The sequence below is a fragment of the Gymnodraco acuticeps genome, unplaced genomic scaffold (genome assembly GCF_902827175.1).
Source record: "Gymnodraco acuticeps unplaced genomic scaffold, fGymAcu1.1, whole genome shotgun sequence".
NCBI lineage: Eukaryota > Metazoa > Chordata > Actinopteri > Perciformes > Bathydraconidae > Gymnodraco > Gymnodraco acuticeps.
Genome location: NW_022990440.1, coordinates 752,362 through 777,185, shown reverse-complemented (window position 1 = coordinate 777,185; position 24,824 = coordinate 752,362). Strand labels below are relative to the sequence as shown.

The 24,824-nt window shown below is 40.6% G+C and overlaps 2 protein-coding genes across 4 annotated transcripts; both read left to right on the top strand.

The window, feature by feature from the left end:
* The first annotated feature begins 269 nt into the window (after positions 1 to 269).
* Positions 270 to 15,751, top strand: scarb2a (scavenger receptor class B, member 2a). Of its 2 annotated transcripts, XM_034225249.1 has the most exons (13): positions 270 to 779; positions 4,743 to 4,900; positions 5,069 to 5,216; positions 5,526 to 5,720; positions 6,448 to 6,539; positions 7,257 to 7,376; positions 8,130 to 8,308; positions 9,449 to 9,567; positions 9,861 to 9,934; positions 10,054 to 10,105; positions 10,194 to 10,346; positions 11,546 to 11,593; positions 11,907 to 15,751. In XM_034225249.1, exons 1-13 carry the CDS (start codon positions 657 to 659, stop codon positions 12,036 to 12,038), a joined length of 1,593 nt encoding a protein of 530 aa, XP_034081140.1. In that variant the 5' UTR covers positions 270 to 656; the 3' UTR covers positions 12,039 to 15,751. The 2 variants fall into 2 exon arrangements, with proteins under 2 accessions (XP_034081140.1, XP_034081141.1); XM_034225250.1 differs by lacking the exon at positions 11,546 to 11,593 and having other exon boundaries at positions 657 to 779.
* A 5,147-nt stretch (positions 15,752 to 20,898) lies between these two features.
* LOC117552018 lies at positions 20,899 to 24,706 on the top strand. 2 transcript variants are annotated; one of them, XM_034225189.1, is made up of 2 exons: positions 20,899 to 21,234; positions 23,008 to 24,706. In XM_034225189.1, exon 2 carries the CDS (start codon positions 23,024 to 23,026, stop codon positions 24,266 to 24,268), a length of 1,245 nt encoding a protein of 414 aa, XP_034081080.1. In that variant the 5' UTR covers positions 20,899 to 21,234; positions 23,008 to 23,023; the 3' UTR covers positions 24,269 to 24,706. The 2 variants fall into 2 exon arrangements, with proteins under 2 accessions (XP_034081080.1, XP_034081079.1); XM_034225188.1 differs by lacking the exon at positions 20,899 to 21,234 and having other exon boundaries at positions 22,649 to 24,269; positions 24,459 to 24,706.
* The last annotated feature ends 118 nt before the right edge of the window (positions 24,707 to 24,824 follow it).

Below are 24,824 nucleotides of genomic sequence, written 5' to 3'. Positions count from 1 at the left end.
CATAATCCTCTTTCCTGCTCTTAATGACCAGTAACTTTTAAATTAGATCACAACAGTACAAAAAACAAGCGTAAAGTTTGTTATGAATCAAAACGTGTGCATAAAGACGCCAATAAATAAAATAGGGAAAATAATGTAGTTGATTTATCATGTGTTTTTTTATATAGTGACATCAGCCATGTAGGCAAAGCACCATCACTGCATTTCTCTGTTTTACACACACACACACCGCCCATGCAGCTTCTCCAAAGCGACGCTGTTCGCCTCACTGGGCTCATTAATGTAGAGAAAGGGGAGGAGGAGGACAGCTCGCTCTTCTTCTACGATGTGCTGAGAGCTGCTGTTTCATTTCACCACCGCCTCGGAGCAGCTTAGTCCACCCTCTCTCTCTGGGTTCAAGTGTTATCTCAGATTTTGATAACGTTTTTGACATTTGTTCTACCCTACAGCCACACTGGGAAGAGCACTCCACCGGGCGGAGAAGAGAGAAGTTTAATCCCCTGCTGGTACTCCGGAGACGGCGGATCCGAGGTCCCACGGTCCTACACATCACTATCTCTAGGTCGAATTTTTATATATCTTTTTTTGGGAAGTTCTCATCGACTTCAGTGAAGTTTCTATCCACCCCTGAGACGACAACACATCCGTCCGGCATCATGACTCGGAGATCCTGTGCCATTTACGCCACCGGTATCGTGTGCGCTCACCTCCTGATAGTGGGAATCGCCCTGGTCGTGGCTCAAGTCTTCCAAACAATGATACACAGCCGTTTAAAAAAGGTGAGTTTGCATCAGTTTAAAAATCGCCAATGGTTCTCTATGTTTTCTCCTTCTTTCTCACTTCTCCCATATATCAGGGTTTTGAATGTTAAAGCATGTAATCTGCAGTGGGCAATACTGCGCATTCAGCCACTCACTGATCGCAGCCTATCTGTCACAAGATCATGCAGTTTAAAATATTTTTTATTTAAGCTGTTTATATTAGTGGTGTATTATATTTTGCTGAATTCTGCAGCTCAGTCAGATAAACTTAAAGGCTTTCTCTTCAGCCACCTAAGCCAAGCAACGTAAGTCATATTGCATCTTGTGCAGCTTCTGTGTTTTGTTCAAGCTTGCAATTAAACAAATGCTTCGCTTCAGGTAGAAATCCCGTACAACTCCCACAAGGGGAATTAAGAAGGTGTGACTCAAATATATGAGTTCATCATGACCTTACCCCCCATTTATGAAAATGTCCTTTAAAACAATCTCCTTTCGCATTACTGTAATGATCTGCAGCTTGTAGCTAGCTATATGTTCTGACAACTCATCACAGGATTCAACTATTGAATGGAAGAGAGTCTAGATAAAATGCTCAATATGTTTTCTCTGCTAGGAGCTTTCAGGTAACCTGCCCAGTGCTGCTCGCATGGCAGGGTGACACATTTCTGCATGATGGTTGACTTAACTGTGGAGTGTTACCGGTAGTAGTAGTAGTAGTAGAAATCTCAGCAAGGAGGGAGAAGGTGGTAGGGGGAGGTGGGCCGGCTCTGCCATCATGGGGGAAGGGAGCTTGTGTGAGTGGACAGTCCCTGACTGCCAGGCACCCATCTCTGTTCAACTTGTATTAACCCAAAACAAATCTACTTTCATTTGCATGATGTGTTATTTCTTTAAACACGGATACATGGTGATTCAAGGGCAAAATAATGTGTGTCCTTCTGATGTTTCCTAGTGTGTGTAAAAAAGAAATGCAATACTGGTCTATTGCTAGTCTTTACTGCCTCACAAATCCATCTTGTGATCTCTTTCCTTTCTTGAGACAAACTGTAAATCATTAACCCAACACATAGAATTCCTTATTGAACTAACGATTTACCATTCAGGTTGACATTTCGTAGTAAAGTAGGGTTTAACATTTCTTTCCGACCTCAGCTGGTCCTAAATTGGTTTCATGTCTACAGTTCTGGGTACTGGTGCCTCAGTTTAGGGTGTGTTGGGGTGATGGGGTGATGGGGTGGCTTGGCAGCTGACACCCTATGCCATCCATCCTTTCAAAATACCTTGCATTCCTCTAAGTAACATAAATCACATTGTTGGATGCTCTGTGCCATCCACCCTTTCAAAATACCTTGCATTCATCTAAGTAACATACATCACATTGTTGGATGCTCTGTGTCTCTCCGTAACCCCCACGCAAACTTATTAAGTAGAGAAAAGCTCATCAGAAAAGCTCCAGGCACTATTTTTCCAAGTTCGGGATTCAAAAACAACTTCCCCCCCCCCCCCCGGACACAGTTTCCCCCTCCTGCGGTTAAATACAGGTCGGGGGCTCATTTGTGTCTGATTCTGAATCACGGCCGCGACCCCGGGGACCCAAATTAAAAGAGTTATTCAAAGTTCATCAACGGGGGACATAGTTCTGATGTGGCCGGCGATTACATGAAATGACAGCATAGCTAATCCTCTCTGTGATACTGATGTAGCTTAGTTGTTCAGGACAAGTTACCTCCAGGATACAGACTCTGTGTTTCTGAGCTGGGTGCAGAGGGGGGCGGTGTTAAAGCCATGCAAGCAATTTGACAGACTTCATGGCCTCAGGGGCATGATTTCTGCCTGCGAGCAGCCTCGTTGTTCCTTGTTGTTGTTCCAGGCTCGGCCTATCCCAAATTGTTCTGCTAAGACACGGAAACTTAAAAAGAAAAACACCCGCTTATTATAACACTCCTCTCACCCCTGTGTAGGAGAGCAGACCTTTCAAGGTAGTATGACTGATTTGAGCTTTAAAGTGTTCAAGAACAAGGTCATACCGGTATAAACGCAGTGTGTTTTAGCTCAAAATGTTGCAATGACGCAACACTTGGATGTTGAATATTCAGAACAGGCACCTACAAGGATGTTTGAGTTTTTTCCATGTGCGGTTCAAAGCAGGATCTTGTCACACCTAAGCTGTGCCTGAAGTTGTTTGGCTAAGGGCTGGTTCTCTTAGTTTAATGTGTCGTCCTTATTTATTTTACCTTTCCATCAGTGAATAAATAAACCTGTGTTTTGATTACACCCACAAACCTCTCCACTTTGTCCTTAACTTGTTTTTCTGTTTGATAGATCAAGGATTTCTTTCGAAGAGATAAATGATTGGTTATATAGCCCGACTCTGATGAAGGCCTTTTTGAAAGACCTTTGTTCAAGGTGGACAAACACAGGGATTCATATGAGCTACAGTCCCACAGAGTGCTGCAGGGGAAAGCCAGACGAGACGGAAGCGTTTCAAAAGTGTCAGTTTGCATTTTTAGCTTTGAAAGGGAACACATTTGGTAATTTCTGCTTATTTGGTATAATGTTTTATAGGACTCCCGTAGAGTGTACATGATGGTCATGCACTTCCGTTGCACTACCTGGTTTCCCTTCAGCTCTTAATTAAGATGACGAATATGATATGATCCACTCAAGAGAATCTCACTCTTTAAATACCTCAAGTTCTATTTCTTCAGAAGTAGTTGTGCAACTGTGACGCAGCTCTAGCTCATAATTTAGGGCTTTAACACAACTGACATAGTGTCCTGAGTAGAATCTGAAATTGTGCAATGCAACATCTGTAAGTGGTCATTATTTGGAATAAGAATACAGCAACAACAACAAAAAGAACACTTAGGACGCAGAATAGCAACACTCCCAGTGCTGCAATAGTCAAGTGATTAATTATCTTCTTCAATTTGAAGATTTTCTTTTCTTTTTATATCATTGTTTAACTGTAAATCTTTTGGCTTTGTTTAACAAGACAATACATTCAAATACATCATTTTTGGCTCTTGAACATCAAGAAGAGCATTTTTTCAGTATTGTTGTTGGACTATTTCATATATATATATATCCCTTACTTACATATTTAGAAAGGGTGAAGGCTGTAATTCATCATTTGTGAGAAATGTGCCCATTTTCCCTTTTTGGTTGAACCGCTCTGAGATTTTTTTGTTTTAGGAAAGAAGATGTTACAATATAACCTTGCAAACAAACAATACTATAGAGCACAGCGTGTTTGAAGTTGAAAGCCAAACAGGAAGTGCCAGCCACACCTTAAACTATATTTTCTCAACGGCAACTACTGATTGCAAAAAACCCTGTATAGCGTCTCGAGTGTGCACCTCGCTGTACCCAGTGGCGGAAGGTTTTCAGGAACTCACCATTAAATAGACACAAAGAAAGTGGGTTATCCTTTCCCTAGTTTAAAAATACACCTGGAAAAAGCATGCTTTTTTTTCTCAGTGTCAAACGCCTTTAGTTAACTTACTGGAAGCTTTTCTACACTAAGGTTGGCTTGTTTTCTCACAGCTGAATGTTAACAGTTTATGTTACTCTTGTGGCAGATTATGTCATACAAGGTTACTCACTGGTGACTCTTTTCCCACATGATCACAGCTGAAACATCTGTGACACCACTCAGATCGAAACCATCATCTACGTTCTGTGGTCACTTTGCGTCGACAAAAAAAACCATAAAACGAGACATTTCTGCCTGTCCTGAGGTTTTTCTGTTTTTGCAACTATGAAGGACTTTTCTCCACTTCCCTGCTTTTTTTTGGCTCAGCACCAACTCCTTGCTGAAAAGTGCCATGTGTGCTCTCAGATAGCACTCTGAAAGTGTCCAATTGTGAATAAAACATTGTTGTTTCCCCAAAGTGTACAATTTGAGCTTTCAAAACCTGTCTTTTCCTCAACACTTCCTTTGTTGATTCTCACTCTAAATATGTATTTTTTTGTTTACAGGAAATAACTTTGACAGAGAAGAGTAAAATGTTTGAGTCATGGAAGAATCCCCCTCCACCCGTTTATATGGAGTATTACTTCTTCAATGTCACCAATCCTGAGGTGTTCTTGGCAGGCGGAAAGGCATCTTTAAAACAGATCGGACCGTATACTTACAGGTACGTTTTGAAATGAAGCTGTAATAAACAGTGATGGACACTGGTTCCATGTTTGTAATAAAATCCCTGTTTAAGGAAAGATATCTTGCATTATCCATCTGGGATCGTTCTGTTTCCAATGTGTGACATCAAAACATAAGACTGGACTAACTGACATTTCCACACCAGGGAGTTCAGGCCGCGGGAGAACATCACTTTCCTGGAGAACGGGACCAAGCTCTTTGCACTGAATCCCAAAACCTTTGTGTTTGTTCCTGACAAGTCAGCTGGTAACCCTGAGGTCGACCTTATCAGGACTGTCAACATCCCGTTTGTGGTAAGACATTGTGTCTGGAGAGGATAATGTGTGTTATTAGGACTGGCAGCAGCTAGTAATCATGTCCCTTAGATTTTTAGTTGGACTCATTTGATTGGCATGTATGTTTTCTCACATTGTCCCTTTAACACATTCCAAGCCATGGTCCTCTTAGATTTATTGTGACATTTTGTCAGGTTAAAATGTCACTCATTTCAGACCAAGTGAACCTAAATAGAGCATTAATTCATGAGATTTTCCACACAAAACAAAAGATATATAGCAAGCAGAAACCGGACTAATCTTTCCACTCTGTTTTATCTTCTTCAGGCCATCATGAACGAGCTGAACTCCTACTCCTTCTTCCTGCGAACTATGGTTTCCATGTACTTGAACAGCATGGGCGTTGAGGTGTTCATGACCCGCACTGTCCACGAGGTTCTGTGGGGCTTCAAAGACCCTGTCCTCACAAAGGTCAAGTCCCTCAAGCCAGAAGTGGACGATTATTTTGGGCTGATGTGGAAGGTATGTTTCACTCCCTTCCATGAATATATTTGTCGATGCAAGCTAGATGTTATTGCTTGAAGGTTGTTAGGGATTATTAGGACATGAGGCGTGCTTATGGCAACGTCATGTACGAGAAGTGAGATTGGCCAAATGCTGATGGAAGATGCTTGTACTTCCTGTTTATAGAGCAACGTCTGCAACTTAGCACAGGCAGTGACAACAGCAGCCTTGTGACCCTGAGTGAAGCATTTTTAGAACTTACTGATAAATGAGTTGTTAGTTGATCAGAAGAAAACAGTTTAACAATTGTTTCAGTCATTTTTTTTAATCAAAAGCCTTCATCTTTTTAAATGTGAAAGATGGATCCTTTTTTTCTCAGATTTATCATCAAATGTCTACAGTACTTTGGCTATTGGTCGGACCACCAAGCAATTTTAAAGATGTCCAATTGTAGAAAGTATAAGTAGAACATTTGCATTTTCCCAATTTTGAAATGTAATAGACAAAATGCTAAATCAACGATTTCAGGCAATAAGTGGCAGATTAGTCAACTTATTTTTCAGTATACGTTTTTTCAGAGGTCGAAAATTATGATTTGAAAACACCCACAAATGTATTGTTGTAGTCTAGTCCTATGGGCTTGCTTATGGTAAAAAATACAAAGCAGTAGTTGTCTCACATTCCTTCGTTTGTCCTATAAGAAACATTGGCGCTGTTTCTCTGAACCTCGTCCTGTTTTCTGCAGAAAAATGGCACCCATGAAGGAGAGTTTGTGTTCCACACCGGCGAGCAGAACTACATGGATTACGGCAAGATCGACACGTGGAACGGCCTCAGGTAATGGCATGTCATGCGGAATTTTTCCTTTTTCCTGCTTTCTTTATGATAGGAAATACTTTGTCTTGTCGGCGCAGGGCTTCCACTTCCTCCCAGTAGTGATATTCACATTCACCTACAGTAGTTACAAAACCCGTTTGGAAAGTCCAGAGGGGGTCAGCCTTTGCTCCACTGGCTCTACGTTGAACATTATTGCAAAATGAATGATTGGATATCAAAGTGACTTTATATTAAATCAGAAGGTTTAGTTTGTAGATCCTTTTCTTAACTGAAAGTACACCGTGGCTCAACATATTCAACCAAATTGAAAATGCTTAACTATAAAATAAACAAAACAAAACAGAGATGTTAGCAGAAAAAAAAATGACTTCCAAAAATCACAAGCTACTGTAATCATTGTGCAGAATGGTGGCCTCTGTCATAAATATAATGTTCTAAAGGGGGAACATGTAGTGAGACGATTCATTTGGTGTGAAAGAATAACTAACAAAGTTCTGAATATGTAAAGGTGAGCATTTTCTTTGTTATGACCTTAATCTGTCATTGGGTGTTGGCTGTGTGAAATCGCAATGACCAACAATAACCGGCAGATATAGTGTTGCGCAAGTACTTTGTTTCATCTGAAAGAGCAGAGTCGACTCATGAAATGGCCTGAGATTAACATAGTCATGTCAAAATACCTCATAGTTGTACTCAAGTCATTTTCTGAATTTATAGGGAGATGTCGTGGTGGTCTTCCAATTCGAGCAACATGATCAATGGTACAGACGGCGCAGTCTTCCACCCTCTGATCAACAGGAACGAGCTGCTCTACATCTTTGCTGCTGATCTCTGCAGGTAAGCACGTGGTTATACATTTGTTTATGTTTATTATAGCAATCCGGGCGCAGCTAGGACGAGAACTCCCAAGTCACGAAATTGCACTCGAGTCATCTACAATATGCTTACAGAGACTGATAAGGACATGAGTAGTAGTTTTTACGACCGCTGATAAGACTGTTGATGAACTCAAAACACATGTGGGAAAGTCAAGACTCTCGAAGGGATGATTAAACAGGAAGTTATCATCTGGAGCAGGAAGCTTATTTACGTATTTCGGATGCCCAGAAGATTAAAGAATAAAAGGAACATTACAGCTATTTACTTTTTCTAGATTTACAGAGTTAGTCTTGGAAGTTAGGAAAAGCTTGATTTTCACTGCTATGTTTTCAGGGTTAGGAGTATTAACTTTATATATTTCATAATGTGTTTTATCTACCAATTTAAACCCCAAATCGTTTCAAATATCTACAATGAAGAAATCCTATAGTTTGTCTCCCCGGGTCTCACCCATGTCACAGAGCGGACTGGAGCTAGCTAAGCATTTAATGACCATGATGAAAACATAGATTTTAAGTTCATATTAACAGCTGGTAAAAAGCCACATTACACATTGGTGACATTCTGAAAATCTTTTCTTTAGCTATTGCATTTAAATGTGAAGATAAAGGCTTGTCAATCCTGGAAATCATTAGTTTAGGTTGAAAGTGCTTGATTTTATTCTTAAAAAGCCATATAAACGCAATCATAACAATCTATTTCTTTCCTCAGGTCTATCCATCTAGCCTACGTAAAAGACGTTGAGGTGAAAGGCATCCAGGCGTACCGCTTTGCACCCCCAAACGATGTTCTCATGAACCCCAAGGAAAACCCCGCCAACGCAGGCTTCTGTGTGCCAGCTGGAGACTGTCTCGGCACCGGGGTGCTTAAAGTCAGCGTTTGTCGCGAAGGTAAGGGACTTGCCCCCCTCTCACACCCCTCTCAGTTGCCAGAGAGTCTGACCCATTTACCCGTTCCCCCTCCTTATTCTACCCCCAAAAAATGTCCTTTCAGTCAGCAGCCGTGTCCCCTTGTCTGCTATCTGACATTCCCACTGTTTGAGCATGCCTGATTTTCACTCAATACACGGTTCAATGATTAACTATACTGTCTGTGTTTGCAGGCCATTGAGGTATTTATAATGGTCATTGAGTGGAGTGGGATTGCTCTGATTAGGCTTGACACACGAGGACAGTGTGCCCACAGATATGCTACTGTAGCCACAAAACTCTGTTGTGTGTTTTATTTTACAGCCACTTTCTTTAGGATGCTTATTTTTCTGTAATTTTGTTCTAACACATACAAACCCAGTGCGAGAAACACATCACTATATGTATTGATGTATGTGCTTGAAACTGATTGGCTGTAGTATCAGCGTCTCATTTTCATATGAGGCAAAGGCGTCTGATTGGAGGGATTGTTGTGATGCTTTCAGAGAGCCAATCACGACCGAGCCCTGTTGTCATGTCATGTGCAAGGGTGTCATTTTGAAACTGCCTCTGTGGTTAAAATCATTATCTGTGTCTTTTTTATCGTTCACAGTTTGTACGTCAACTGAACACAATTTGAATTTGTGATTAATTTGATGACCTCCTCTGTAGCAGTTTAGTAAAAAAAAAAAAAATCATATTTAAGCTTCAGCAGCAGTATATACTTTGGTTCTTTTAGTCCACACATTCATAAATAAAGATTTCAAAATGTCTCCACCAGGACCTTAATTCCTTTCATTGTAGGCAAGGCTTACAAACAGTAATAAGACCTTTTTATTTGGAAATGTAACTTAAAAGAAAATCCAATTTTAAACAGTTAAATTATGGATAACATTTTAAATTAAGGGAAAAACTGTGTTTTTAGTGCTGAAACACAATCTTGTGTTTACTTTTCCAGCTTATCTTTCCTTAGGATTATAAACATTCTCCAACTATCATTGCACTATACCACTATCTACTAAATACCATTTAATTTAATCTTATCATGTTTCTTGAATCTTTTTTCGGCCTTGTGGTTTTGAGTTGTTCCTCACTAATGTTTGTCTCTTGTTTTTATTCAAGGTGCTCCCATCGTGGTATCTTTTCCCCACTTTTATCAAGCCGACCCAAAGTACATCAATGCTGTTGAAGGGCTTAACCCCAACAAGGAGGAGCACGAGACGTATCTGGACCTGCAACCGGTATGACTAATATTTAATATCCCTACTGATTACAGCCCTGCGCAGCGATCTGTGTAGAGGCTGGCTTTGTTGGTTGTTAACTGCCTTTTATCTAAATTACAATAGTTCTTTTGAGTCACCATAGAATTAGCTCTGCTTTTATTTGTGTTTTTTTTGGCCAGCAAGTTACCTTTTAAAAAAAAAATATATATATATATATATTTCAACATCACCAGTGCTTGACTCGTATTTTAGGACAAAACACGCATTCAAAAGCCCAATAATAAATAACGCTTTTTATCTTTTTGTTATAGACCTCAGGGGTTCCCATCCGTGCCTGCAAGAGAGCTCAGCTCAATATCATCCTGAAAAGAGTCACAGGCTTCCCGTGAGTCGATCTTTGTCCAACTCTGACCCCGTCCACTGTTGCCACACTTGTGTCCTCATTATGGTCACGTGTTGAGCCAAATGTCCTCCCTGACATCTGTCTCTATTCTTCAATTTCAGTAAAACCAAGTTGATCCATGAGACCATTTTCCCCATCATGTTCGTCAATGAGGTGAGAATTTTCATTCAAATGTCCGACACGAATCCGGCTCTCATCATTTTTTAATCACAAATCAATAATCATCATGTCTCAATTCTAGACTGCAACCATCGATGATGATTCTGCATCCCAGATGAGGACACTTCTCCTGATTGTGACTCTGGTGTCAAACTTCCCTTTGCTCATCGTGGGCATGGGCATCATCCTGCTGCTGGTGCTGGTCGTCTTGTTCTGTCGAAACCGCCAGAAGAAGGTAGGAGCTTCTTCTCCCCCTGTGCTTCTGTGGAGTAAAATGTAGTTTTTAATTCAGTTAGCGAAAAGGCTTGTGCTACCCACTGACATTAGCTCACAGTATAAAGGCTGCGGTAATATCTCACAGTAAACAGTTTTAGCATGGTTAACGGTTTCCTCAATGAGCTGCTGCAGGTTTTAACCCCAAAGCATGTTAACTAACACATTGCATGATTCCTGTGCAGCAAAGCCAGCATGAACAATTTTCCCACAATTCTGAATTAAATGTTTGTTTTTTTCCTTGTTGAATGTTTTCTAACAGTCGTTGTATCTTAGTTCCAGTTCAGTGTAGCTAAGAGCTAGCTTTGCAATATCGAGTAACAAAGTGCATTGAACTGCTAAAGCCGTACTGAGAATAATGTCCAGCACATGTTCAGCTCTCTTATCTCCGGTAGTGCAGGATTATTGATTTGAACCCTGACTGGCACTGCCCTCAGACTACTGCAGTTTAGGTTATTCACTGTCCAGAGAGTCGTATGCTACATCTCAAAGGGAGCAGTTTGATATTCTGTAAAATATTCACTTTTGTTAATGTGGGGCAGATGGGAAGATTGATTTCAGTTATGTCTGTTTGATAAATATGTTCCAGGATCTGTTTTGTCTTTATCTTAAAACAGTGTTAATTTAACTATTTGGTACTTGGATTTTTTTAACAAACAAGATCCATCTGGTTAATTAGTAAGTTTAAAGAGGTGCATGTAGGCCTATCTGGACTTTATTATTATAGGCAAAGTCCTGCTAGCCTTTTCCTCTATTTCCAGTCATTTCAATCAAATATAGTTTACTGCTATGAACGCAACAAGAACAATATTGCCAAAGTGTAAAAGAATAATGAGATTATAAAGAAAAAGAACAAGGTATTGTTATAAAATCATGAAAATAGCAGAAAATGATCAAAGCTTCGGGCTAAGCTAACTAGCCGTAGCATCAGGGTTAGCATACAGACGTGAGTGGTATGAATCTCCTCATCTCAATCTCATTAAAAAGGAAATATCTCCCCAGACTATTTGTTTAGCATGCAACAGTTTAGTCAGTAGTTTAGAGAAGAAAGAGAAAATGTTAAAGACATGCTTAATTGCACTGTGAAGAAGTGTTGTATTAACCATGTTCTAATTTAAATTTTCTGTAACCTCCCCCCCTTTTTCCCCTTTTCTGTTTTAGAATGAAGTAAAACGTATTGATTTTACTGAAGCTTTTCATTCTTTTGCTGTAAGTCTTAATTTTTGCCTTGTTTGCTATTCTCCTTCTTAATTTGTTATCCATCATCTCTGGTTGTTATAATTTAAATTAATTTGGGACATGATACTCCTTATCTGTTGAGTTACCGCCTCACAGTGTATTTCTTCTTTTAGTTAAAGTAAAAGTTGTCAGTGGTGTTTGTGAATACTTAGATGTTTGTGGTTTAATGTGGCCATTTCACTCAAAAGCATTTCTTCTCATTGTTGTCTGTGTCCATAAAATAATATTTAGACATCTTGCCACTTCGCTAGTTTGTACTCACGCCTTCTGTCCTCCCGCGCAGACGGTGAAAGACGACACGGCCTACACTCAGGTCAGCGACAAACCCGACGAGCCGTCAGAAATGCCCACCAATCAGCCAATGAAGAACGGCTCCTACATTGCCATGTCTCCAGTGGAGGCCCAGAAGTGTTGATCAAGGATCCCCTCCCCAAGTGTGGAGCCCAGGAAGGGGGCTGAGGGAGCAGCACAGGGGTGTTACATTACCACGGGTGGTGGGTTTGCATAAACAGCAGGCTCATTTACTCTTATTTTTATGAGGGGTGGGGGGGTTGGGGAGGAAAAAGGAATAGCGTGGGACACAAGCCCCGGTAAATGTTAGACAAAAAAGACATTGCTCCTCAAACTGAGCCCTCTGACTGTCTGTCCTCCTCTTCTCTACCTGCTGAGCATGGCCCTCGCCGCCTGCCGTACTGCAACTTAAAAAACTCTCATTCCTCGTTTCCGTCCTGGTCGGCCTTTTTAAAGATGATGACGGGAACCCAGGCAAGAGGCTGGGCCAGGACAAGCCTTTTTTTCCATAACTCTTCTGTGGGAACACAGTAGCTTAGGTGACACTGACGCACACAGACTCTGCCGACTGATACCGCTCTGAGAGAGTTTTACTGTTCACCTGAACAACAATTGCTGTTGTTAGCGTCGCATCCTCGCTCTTTTCCTCTATGTCAGAGGAGAAAACTTGCAGCTGAAAGATTAAAAGGAAAGACCCCGTAATCGGAAAACCTAGGACGAAACTCTTAGCTCCTGCGGTCAGAAAATAAAATGGTTTTGCTAAGCATATCCTTTTTGTAAAGAAGAAAAAACACTGAGCCGAACCATTTCTAGCATTTTTGCCTTTTGGTCCTAAGATGAATTGGTGCACCCACACACATATGCAGCGCACTTCCAGTATCAGTTAGTAAAAGTGTGTGTGCACCTTTTATCTTACGCTGTCCTGGGAAACTATTTTTTTGGATGCAGGCACAGTGTAGTAACACCTGGAATACTTGTGATTTTCATCCCCCCCCTCCTCCAGAACACTAGTTAGAAGTAGTCAGCTGATGACTACTCAGCTGTGAATTTATTAGGGCTCCTGCCAGTAGCTTGATAAAATTGCGCCTTTTTTTTAGGCCTCATCACACATTCAAATAAAAAAAGGAGAAAAAACACCCACAGAACTTAAAAGGGAGACTTGAACCTGCTTTCTGCCTTATAATGGTTCAGTGTGTTCTTAATGTTCATACAGTGTTCAAATAAGCTGGAAATCTCGTTATTGTAAATATGTAAAAGGGGAAATGTTGAGATACCTCTGACCAAAATCCAGTAGGCAGTCCTTCTAGGTGTGCTGAAAGACACTAACGTTGCTCTGGTGTCGACACGCTCCTGCAAGTCTACACTGTTATTAGAGAAAGCACAATTTGGATGGCTAAAACCAGTCCTCACAAGGATACCAGGTTGTTTTCATCCTGTTACCATATATATTAACAGCTGATCCGTCAAAGACACTATCAAAGTGCAGTGACTATTAAACAAAAAAAGTGGAATCATTGGGGCTTTTTGAGGGAGCCTTGGGCACCACTCGCCGCTGTGCAGTCTTTCAGTTTGCCAAGGAGCTGTAGGCATTCAGGCAAAACGCAGCACACAGCACTTGAATCACTGTTTGTCTTATGTTTCATGCGTCGTTGTTTTTCTGTCTGCCACACTCGTCTTGTCACGTCAAACCCAACAGCGGTAGTTGTTAATGGGAAGTGAATTTAAGGCCATAATAATGTCAACGTGGAAAATTCCCTGCACTTTGCCTGGAATTGTGCCCTATGTATTTTCATTGTTGTTTTTTGTCCTATTCATTACAAGCCAAGTGGTCCCTAACTTCAATACATTTCAATTATTTCCTTGTGTTTTCTTTTGTTCTGTTCATTACAATGTCGGTGGTCCATACGTTCAAAACATTTCAATTTATTTGTACTGTTTTTTTTTTTGTCCTGTTCTTTACAATGAAGGTGGTCCAAATGTTCAATACATTTTGTTTCTTTGTCCTTGTAAGTATTGGTTAGGACGGATGTTAAATGCACATCCGTGCCTCTGTGTTACTTGCTTTCCACCACATGGAGTGTCTTCTTTTGATATACTATTGTATTAGTTATTGCTGCTAAAAAAAAAAAAGAAATGCCATAACCTGGACTTGTATTTGTACAAAACGTGCTCGTATTGTTTCAGGTTGATCTGCAGAAGCTTTTTCTTTAAAGGCTTTCTGTGTCACCAACACCTTTTTGACACCTGAGCACAAGATACAAAGCCCAAAGCTTGCTGCCATTTATTGGAATAAGCAGTTACAGTTATCACTAGCAACACTTTTGTAAATCTATCACACTTAACACACTTATTCCTCTTATTAGCAGATGATCATATCACATGTATTGTTATAATTTTATTATAGTAGTAGTAGTAAACGTAACAATCCGCCGGAGGCGCCTCATAATGGCGCTCCTCTTCATGTAAAGATTGGTGTCAGAAGTCTGGGTTAAATAATCACACTGGTGGAGAGGTCGAAAGTATTCCTTTAAGGTTGAATCGATTCACTAAAGGCCTTTTGTATTCCACATAAATGCAAGCAAACGCCGCCTTGTGCAAACTCACAGTGCATCATTATCCACCTTTCAAAAACTTGAACCTATGAGACCTTAATCCCAAGTGTTGCGTGTCTGTTTAAACACGCCTGAGCCACCACTCCTCCGCTGTCTGACTTCTACAACACTGACCTTTGAGTCCAATCTTTCAAGCCTATTGGCTCGTCCCTGCTTGACCAAAGATAACACACATAGATCTTCCCCAACACCGTGTTTACTCTCCTCTGTGATAACGGTTGTGCCACAAAACCACCCCCTACCTTGTTCTTTTTAAAATTGTGCCACCACTTATGTGAAGTATTTGCAGCAGTGTTGTGTGAGCGTGAACGCATGTATGTATGTGCCTTTTTACAACAAGGCAAGAAGAGAAAGAAAATGAGAGAAATTTCACAAGTTGGTTTGATGGGTATTGCTTTTTTTGTCCCCTGGTGCAAGAGCAAATAAAAGTAATCAATGCTCTTCATGAGCAGATCTCAGTATTAAGTAAGTCAAAGCAATACAGAGTTGTGTAAAATAAAAAATGTTGTAAGGGGCCACACAATATTTATGTATATTATTTGATTTGGTTTTTCCCGAAATTTGTGATTTTTGTTGTGTAGCAGTATTTGTTTCTGTAGCGTTATTTAGTTGTCGTTTTTTTGTGTAATATCCAACATTTCATTTTTGATCATTTACATTTTTTCACACTGAAATAACTAAAAAAGATGGACCAGTATTTCACACTGGAAGCTGTACAATGTCTAAGAGTGTTCATGAATGGTTTAAGATTTGGGTGTTGAACCTGTATGAGTAAATTTGTGTTTGTGGACCTGTAAACACCATTTCTGTCAAACTGGAGTGATTTTTTTACTGGAAGGCTGATTATCTTGATGACTGCGTAAAGTAAAAGCATTGATGCTGTGTAAACTATCTAGATGAATGAAGCCCTCCTTCAGGGATGAGCACTAGTGCCATACCATCCTTTCGTTATTATAATTTTCCTTAATTTGCTCTTTGGTGTAACAAACCGCACCTCCCCATGTTCTGAAATCACTAACGGACGTTTCCTCTTGAGATATACTCATTTGTTTTGCTGCTGAATAGGACAGTCCTTGTCATGTGAGGTGCAAAATGAATCTAAAGTAATATCCATTTTTAGTTTTGATAATTTACACTGCACAGATGTTTCTACAGTGCTTTTGTAAACATTTATAGTGTATTTGCAAAAAAATTAAAGTTGCAATCAAATGCAAAGTTCACATTGTTTTCTGCTGTCTTTTGTATTTCTGTTGGCGAGAGATATATGAACCAGTTAGTGGTAATAAACACAGAGGAAGATAATACATGAATGGGGAAACTATAAGCAACTTCACTTCTTATTTTGGAGCTTAATTTAAACTGAATATACTTTATTGAAATGTACTGAGTTTAGAGCATTAAAAGATGTAACCTTCAAAAGCATCTCTCTGAGTTTATGTGGTTTGACTTCCACTAGAAGTTAAAGTAGACAACTTCTTGCTTCATGGTTTTAAATACTTTACCTGTTTAAGTTATTTTTACAAGTCCAGATAAAAAAAATACAATTACAATATTCACAAACTTAAAAGTTACTCTTTCAAATTAAGACATGAACAATCATCAGGCCTATCCCATCAGGTTACTTTGACAGTTATGTAATTCACTGAGTTTCAGATCAGCAACATAGTGCATTTTCTACATCTAATAACATTTTGATGGAATGAAAAAGCTTGAAAGAACCTTCTAATAAGTAGAAATATAACTCACAACCCAACACACACATTTAGATAAATTAAGTTGTACACATTTCTGTGCTGTAAAGCTAGAGCAGGTTAACTTATCCTTGCACTAAAACAGGTAGCCTACCAAGTTACACCACAATGTGATGTATTTACACTTCAGCGATTGTAAAGGTTAAGCAAACAAGAGATAACAAGTTAAACATAGAGTCATAGAGGTGCTGATGGTTGTGACATTTTGAAACCTTTGGACAGAGCCAGGCAAGCTTACACTTGTTTACAGTCTTACATTTTCTTTTTTTAATTGAGTCAGGCACAATGAGTTTAGATTTATACAGTCAATATGTTTCCCTTTCCCCCCCTCCCCTCCCGGTCCTAGCTAGTAAAGTAAATAGATAAATAGCCTATTGGTACAAATAAAGTAATGTAAAAGATAATATTACAAGAAAATTAATCGATAAGGAATCATTTTACCTACGTACATACATGTATATAAATACTGAAAGAAAAAAAAACACATACATTCATAGTCAATATCATAGAGCCCCAGCTAACCGGCTGCTCCTGGTAGTTCTCAAAACTCTGACAGAAAGCACGCTAGCTTCCCCCCCCCCCCCCCCCCCCATAACTACGGTAGGCCTACTGCTTTAAATGTCACAATTATTTTATATATTAGAAGTTAAATGTCAAAATTCAGTTGCTTGTAAAATGTGGATAATCAGGCCTATGTAATTGTATTGCTTTCATAGGCTATGTGTAACAAGTCACTGTATACTGTCTTCTCTTTATCACTTTGTTCTAAACATTAACTGATTAAATGACTTGACTGTCTTTGAAAAAGGGAACTCGCTTTTTAACAATGACCAAGCATTTTGCAATAGGCCTTACTGGGCTAAAGGCTTTGATAAAGTTTAATTATTTTTCCTGCGATTACCTCAACTGACACACATGATCTTCTTTAGACTCACCTGTATGCATAATACATTCAGGTAAAACCCATGCTTTATAATAATAATAATAATAATACATTTTATTTCTAAAGCACCTTTCATTGCTAAAAGTAATAATGCTTTATGCTGCAACAAGGTTTGTGACTCATCCAGGAGCCCTCCAGTGCTTTTACTTCCGGCTGAACTGCAACAAGTTCATGCAGGTGTTTAGGGAGCATAGGAGGTTGTGTTATTCATCTTAAGGTGTAGATACAGAAACACATAAAGGGTGCACATAGCTGCAGCTGTATCCTAACTTGTGGCCTCGGGCGAAGTTACATTTCCCTGGTCTGACCTCTTCTGAGACCTCACGTGTTTTTGCCCTTCAGATTATCCTTTCAGGGCCTGCAGGCGTCAGCATGTACGCACTGTCTCGTTCAGGCTTTCCGTTAAGTTTAAAGTATTCATTTTTGGACTTTATTGACCTTCAATAGGGTTGACGACTCAACGTTCTCTGCTGACGTTGTGTCTCTGCTGCCGATTGCTAATTGACATCACATGCAGGACATGTTCTTTTTTTAAATCCAAGTCTGACTTATCTCCCATTAAGGCATAACCAGTTTAAAGTATTCATATTTGGCCTATGCATCTACCAAGCTTCACACATTTTGAACATGATATAATGAATATGTTTGCCCACTTTTATTGTGTTCTGTCAGTTCACAAACCTTCATTGGAGATACAATTGGAGCTCACTGAGGAGACTATTAAAGAAATTGTTTTTATATCAGCGTAAAAACGGAGAATACAATTGTACACATGATGACAAAAAGTCACACAGACACAATGAGCTCCAAAAATGCATAATATCTAATAGTATCTAAATAGACTAATGGCTCCCTTAAAGACCAGCGGAGGACTTTAATGTTGTTTCAAAGTGTAATTGGGCCCTCGGCAGAGGCCTTATTTATCACAGCAAGTGCTCAGAGACGATTCAAAGAATCTTTCTTTCAAACGTCTCCATTAAGGTAAAGCTTCAGCAGCGTTACAACTGTAAGACCACCTGCAGACAGACAACAATAGGTGTGTCCCCCTCCTCCAATACACTAGAAAAATAGGTCTAACTGCCTTCTTCTTTGGTCCTGCTTGTCACCACCGTGTGGGTCTCTGTGTGGTGGTGCTGAGTGAAAAGCATCACGGGGGAATCAATTCCTGTTATAAAAAAGATTACTTTACTTCATTTGACAGGGAATTCTTGGAGAGATCATTAACCTGAAAACTGTTTGAGTTGGTTAGTTAGTTTCTTTTGGAATAACATTTAACAACAAAACATGTCATCATTTTTCATTTAGTTTACCACTGATTCTTACTTTTACTTTAGGTTACTTAAAGTAAAGTTAAATTAAGTAAGACTTTGAACACTGGACGTAGTACTTTTACATACAACTGTTTATTTGTTTTATGGATTTGCTGTTTTGTCCAGAGTAACACTCTCAAGCAGTATCAGTTTACTCTTGTAGCTAAATGGCAGGAAAGTGAATAAAACTACATCCGCTTATGTGCTAAAAGTAATACAATACTGGAAAATAATACAATAATGGAACCCTGTTTCTTCGTAGTTTTGAAGCTGTTTTGTGTATATCTTTTTGTGTGTCTGTGAAGCTGTTTTTCCATCTCCTTTAACGTTTTTCTGAAGTCATTTTGAGAATCTCAAAATACAGTCCACTCTTTAAACAAACTCCTCTCCACACTGTAAAATGTTTGGCTGTAAAATTACAGTAAATTACTGGCTACTAGTTGCATGGATTTCACAGTAAATTACTGTATATATTTTACAGTAAATTAGAATAAAAATACGACTAAATACTGTGACTTTACAGTTGCCATGCCCATGGAATTACTGTGATATAGCAGTACAGAGCTGTGGTATTATGGTACCTTGCTGTACATAAATTACAGTAATGACTTGTATTTTCACACTATTACTGTAGAAGTAATGCAACACAGTTGCCAGTAATTTACTGTAAATATAAAAATGTAAATAATACGATATTATATTGTAAATCTGACTAGTTAACTGGGATTGTACCATAACTACACAATTCAATCAGCTCAACCAACAAAGAAAAACAAAGAAAATGTCCATTTTAACTTGTTATTACTCCATTGAAGTGCAAAGTGCATTTCACAGTGTCTTGGACATGTTGTTACGGCCCCAACCTCTACTCGGCGATAGTGGCTCGTGCTGAGACCCGCAACATGAAAGAATACACGCAATAACCGGTACTTGGTAACGAGCATTTATTGATAATCAGCCGTTTGCTCACACAAGCGAAACGGGAAACAAAAAGAGGTCTGGAGGACTGGCCAAAAGGAACAAACAGAAGGAGGGAACCCGAGCCAGCCACACCACGGGCCGTAGGACCCAGAATTCCCCCCCCCCTAACCAGAAATCAATTATAAACCCTATGAGAAACACAATAAAGCCGCGAAAACTGGACTACCAGGTCCTCCAGGCTAAACATAAACACATCTGCAAAAATATGGCCTACAGCTCAAAATGGCAAAGAGGTAAGGAGAGTGTCTCCCGGCGTTAGGATAGGCGAGACATCCTTCTCCTCCAGCTTCTCTTTATATATACACGGCTGAGTGGAATTTGGAACACCTGGGCAGAGGCGGAGCCAGGGGCAGACCAGGTGCACCTGCGCAGCAGGGAGACAGAAAATAAAACAAGAAGGGGAGCACATGTCTACACAGACATCCACTCGAAGTCAACAATTTTCTGAAGAATGTGCTGACATGGGGGTTTAAATTGCCATGCCTCTTTTTGGCTTTCGAGCCCATCTCAGGATTAATGCCCAGGAAGCCCCTGAAAACAATAAGCCAAGACACCAATTTCAATTTTACATAGATTTATATGTTGCATAGTTTATTTTAAGGCACATGCAGCGGTGCCACTTTCAATTTAAGTAAAACCTGCACCAAAGAAAGAAATGAGTATTTAAAGCCAAGCAAGAGCGATGAAAGCAAGAAAATCACTTAATTTGTTGTGTTATCACAGAGGATGGTCTGAATACAGTATTGTACTGTGAAATAATACAGTAACATGTTGTGAAATCCTGGTAATCATTTATCCTGTACATTCACAGTAATTAACTGTGCCTGCATTGATTTCACTGTGACATTCAAAATTACAGTATTATATTGTGAACATCACAGGTAAAGACTGTAAAGTGGTAAAACAGTAATTTATTGTAAAATATTACAGCTAAATATTGTGAAATCATGGTAATATTTTACAGTGCAGGTAAACAATGGGTGCGTTTCAATTCCTTTTTAATCCAACCTACTGCAGGCAGCTCCGGACATGTTTAAATATCCACCCACTTGAAAGATTATAATTTGAAAGGAAAACTACTGTCCCGACCTCAGGGGCTTACAGAGAGATCATGCTGTTAACCCTGGGTGTCCATTAACTGTTGCTGCAGCCAGGGGCGGACTGGCCATCGGGAATACCGGGAGTTTCCCCGGTGGGCCGGTGCTGTGCGTGGGCCGGAGGGCCAAAACAATAAATACATTTTTTTTTTTTTTTTACATTTTTTTTTTTTGCCTAAATCCTACCGGCCCACATTTGTAGGTATACCGGCCACTCCCTTTTTTTTTTTGCTTAACTAAATCCTACCGGCCCACATTTGTAAGTGCCCACATTTGTAAGTGTTCCGGGCCGGCCACTCCCCATCAGGCCCGTAGCGGCTGTCACTGCGCAGTGAAAGATCAGGAGTGAGTTACTGATGGATAAACAAGCTCCAAAGCGTAAAGGAGGTGCACAAAAACTTAGGGATAAAAAAATGAAAGCACTTGAGGAAGGTTCAGCAAAATCAAAAAAAATTACAGACTTTTCGTTTGGTCCTGCAGCTGGTTCTAGTTGTAGTACAACCACCACCGGAGAAGCTGATGTAACGTTAGCCGACACAGCGGCCATTCCCAGTGGCAGTGAGTCCAGCAATGAAACTGACACAGCACAGCGGCATCTAGAGCCCAGTACCAGCAGTGATATGATGGTAAGTTAATGTTATGATTGATGCTGAAAGTGAAAATCCTCATTTGGCTAATGCTAGCTTGATTTTTAATGTAGCAGATGAGGTAATATTAGCTAGCTAGCCTATTTCTAGCTAGCTAGGCTATTGCCTATAGTACATTGTGTGTTCACAGGGACAGCTAATGCATTAGCTAGCTAGCCTATTGCCTACAGTACATTGTGTGTTCACAGGGCAGGGTAAAATTAACACCATTCACTGACCAAATTCTGGTGAAATATGCAAGCTGCTGGTAGATTTGCTTCACTCATTGACAACGGTAATCTATTTGAACATTATAGCCACTTGACTTGGGCTGGTGAATCAATGAGACTACTATGATTGCTTATACTGTCTTTTGTTTGATTAGCTTAGACGTTAGGTTACCTTATTAATACTAAAAATAAGAAAGGGTCCATTATTTGTCAACCTGCAACTAAAGTTACTGTCTGGTGGAAATTAGCCTGTTACTGTCTTTAAGACTTTACTTGGTTTACATACATAATAATAACATGGTGGTAACATAATAACGTAACATACTAATCAATACTAATCATTTATGTAGGCTGAAGATGATCCTGCTGCTGACACTGACAGAGTTAGTCAAGGCCAGGATGTCAGTGCCACCCCAGTTAATTATTTCACCAGGCCGATGTCAGGCACATTAGACCTATTCTTCCGTTTTCACCCCCAGCAGAAGGCAGACAAGGCTGTAGTGCAGAGGGCTTTTTTTTGCAAAGACGGCACAAACAGGAAATGGCTATCATACAGTGAAGCCAGAGAAGTACTCTTCTGCTCCCTTTGTATGGCTTTTGCTAATCCTAGAGATAGCAACTCCTTCATCACTGGCATGACCAACTTCACACACATACATCAGAGAGTCGAGGAGCATGAGCAGAGCCATGCTCACAGAGGTTGCGCTGAGGCATATTTCCTCAGATTCTCAAAAAACACAATTCAGGACCTTCTCATGGGACCTCAGATGTCACGTCACAGAGAGGAAGTCCGCAGGAAGCGTCAAGTGTTGGAGCGCATCATAGATGTGTTGAAACTCATTGGTCAAAGGGGTTTGAGCTACAGGGGCACGCAGGCGGAGGCATTATATACACTAGATGATGACACCATTGATCATGGTAACTTTTTAGAGATGATTGTTTTGCTGGGAAAATATGATGTGTGTCTCAAGGAACACCTCACTCTCTGTATAGAAAAGAGCAAGCAAATACACCAGTCTGGTTTAAGACAAGGTAGAGGTTCCCTTGTCACTCTCCTATCCAAAACAACCATCAACTACATCATCACCACCATCCAACGCCTAATGAAGGCCACCATCGCCACTGAAGTCCGGGAATCTGGCATGTATTCTATCCAGATTGACCCCACACAGGACATCACAGCCCAAGATCAGTGCTCTGTTGTCATACGATATGTGACAGACATTGTTCATGAGCGACTTGTTGCTGTGATTAAATGTGAGGCATCCACTGGGCAGTACTTTGCACAACTTGTTGTGAATGAAGTACTGGAGACCATGAAACTGGATGTGAGGCAGTGTATTGGAAATTCCACCGATGGGGCCTCCAATATGCAAGGCCAATATAAAGGCTTCTCTGCACTGCTCGCCAAAATGTCCCCCACCCATGTCCATGTATGGTGCTACGCACACGTCCTGAACCTCGTCCTGGCAGACACAACACAATGTGTATTGGCAAGTGGGTCTCTTTTTTCCCTGTTGAACAACATCGCTGTCTTCATCAGAGTGTCCTACCAGAGGATGAACATCTGGGAGAAGGAGAGCAAAGACCCAAGACACAGACGTCTCGCCCCGATTGGAGAGACACGCTGGTGGTCCAAAGACGTTGCTGTGACTAAGGTATTTGGCTCTTTTGGAAAGCCAGATAATGCCCTGTATGTTGATGTCCTTCATACCCTCTCCGCCATTCAACATGGACAGACCATCAACGCCACTGCACGGGTCAATGCACGTGGATACATCACCCAGCTTCTGAGGTATGAAACAATACTTACAGCTCAGATCTTCCTGAGAATTTTCCAGGTCACCTCACCAGTCTCAAAATACCTTCAGAAAAGTGGAATGGACATCCTGACAGCTCATCGGATGATTGTGGCTGCAGAAACACAGCTGAAAGATATGACCAGAGACTTCGAGAAAGTCAAGACGGCGGCCGCCACATTCGTCCAGTGGGCCAACAATCAAACAGAGGAGCAGAGTGAGGAGACTGAGCTGGAGGTTGAGGCCGCTCTGCCACAGAAACGGGGTAGAAAGAAGAAAACCATGCCTGGAGAGATGTCCAAGGATGAGGCTGTGACTGATGCTGAAACATCATACAAGATTGATGTCCATAATCAAATCATGGACACAGTCACAGGAAGCATGCACCAGCGCTTCCTCAAAAATGGCACTTTGTATGCTGATTTGGCACTTCTGGACCCAAAAAGATTCAGCCAGGTAACATCTTATGCCGGTGGTTTCCCAGAGGCAGCACTCCAAGAATTAAGCAAGTGCTTGCTGCCATTTGATGACAGAGCAACGGTGGCCAAATTACAGAGTGAGCTCATCAGTCTGGCAGGACAGTGGAATAGGTTGAAGACATCTGTATTTGAGGAATACACAACCAAGACAACAGAGGCTGGGCCAGAGGATGCTGAATATGAAGCGGAGATGGTATATAAAAAGTGCTCATCTTGCAAGGACTGCCCATTGTGTTGCTACCGTATCCTTAAGCAGTACAACCTCCTGACAGATGCATACCACATCATTGGCCTTGCATACAGGTTCCTGCTTACCCTGTCTGTCACACAGGTAGCATGCGAGCGAAGCTTTTCAACACTAAAATTCATCAAAAACAGGCTCAGGAGCTCGCTCTCTCAACAGAACCTGGAGTCCTTTATGCTCATGGCTACTCAACCAGATGTTTTGAAGATGCTGGATAGTGACCAAATTATAGATGGTGTTGCAGAGAAAAGTGAGCTGCTGCAGAAACTACTAATTCAGTGAGGTAATAATACATTTACATTTATTACTATGTGACTTCCCAATCTTGACACTAATAAATTAGTGATTATTGCAGACTATTAAACAACATTAAAAACATGACATTTGTTCTAATGAAGGCTTCAGGTGGATGTCAGTATCTCTTCGATAATGTGTACATAACATGCATATATGTTTTGTCTCTCACCCATAGGCCACCCTATTTTTTCCAGAGGGGACTGACTTCTACAACCTTGCTCCCAATGTGAAAATCAACCACTTCAACCCAGCCTCCTCCTTTTAAAAGCAACACATGGATGAGCTCACTTATAGACCCAAAAGGGTAGAGAGGGAAGTATTGACAGGGCTTATTGTTTATAAGTATGTTGCCCTGCCCTCTAGTGTTTTTTGTTGTTGTGTATGTGTATACAGTATTGTAGCGAGCCCTGGGTTCAGAGGGAGGGGCTTGCATAGGGGAGGGGGGGGAAAACGGGGTTCAGGGGGAGTGGCTGCACCCGTAGGATAGAAAAGGGGGAAGTGACGTCTGACTCAGAGGTCGCACGGCTGTGGAGAAGAACGT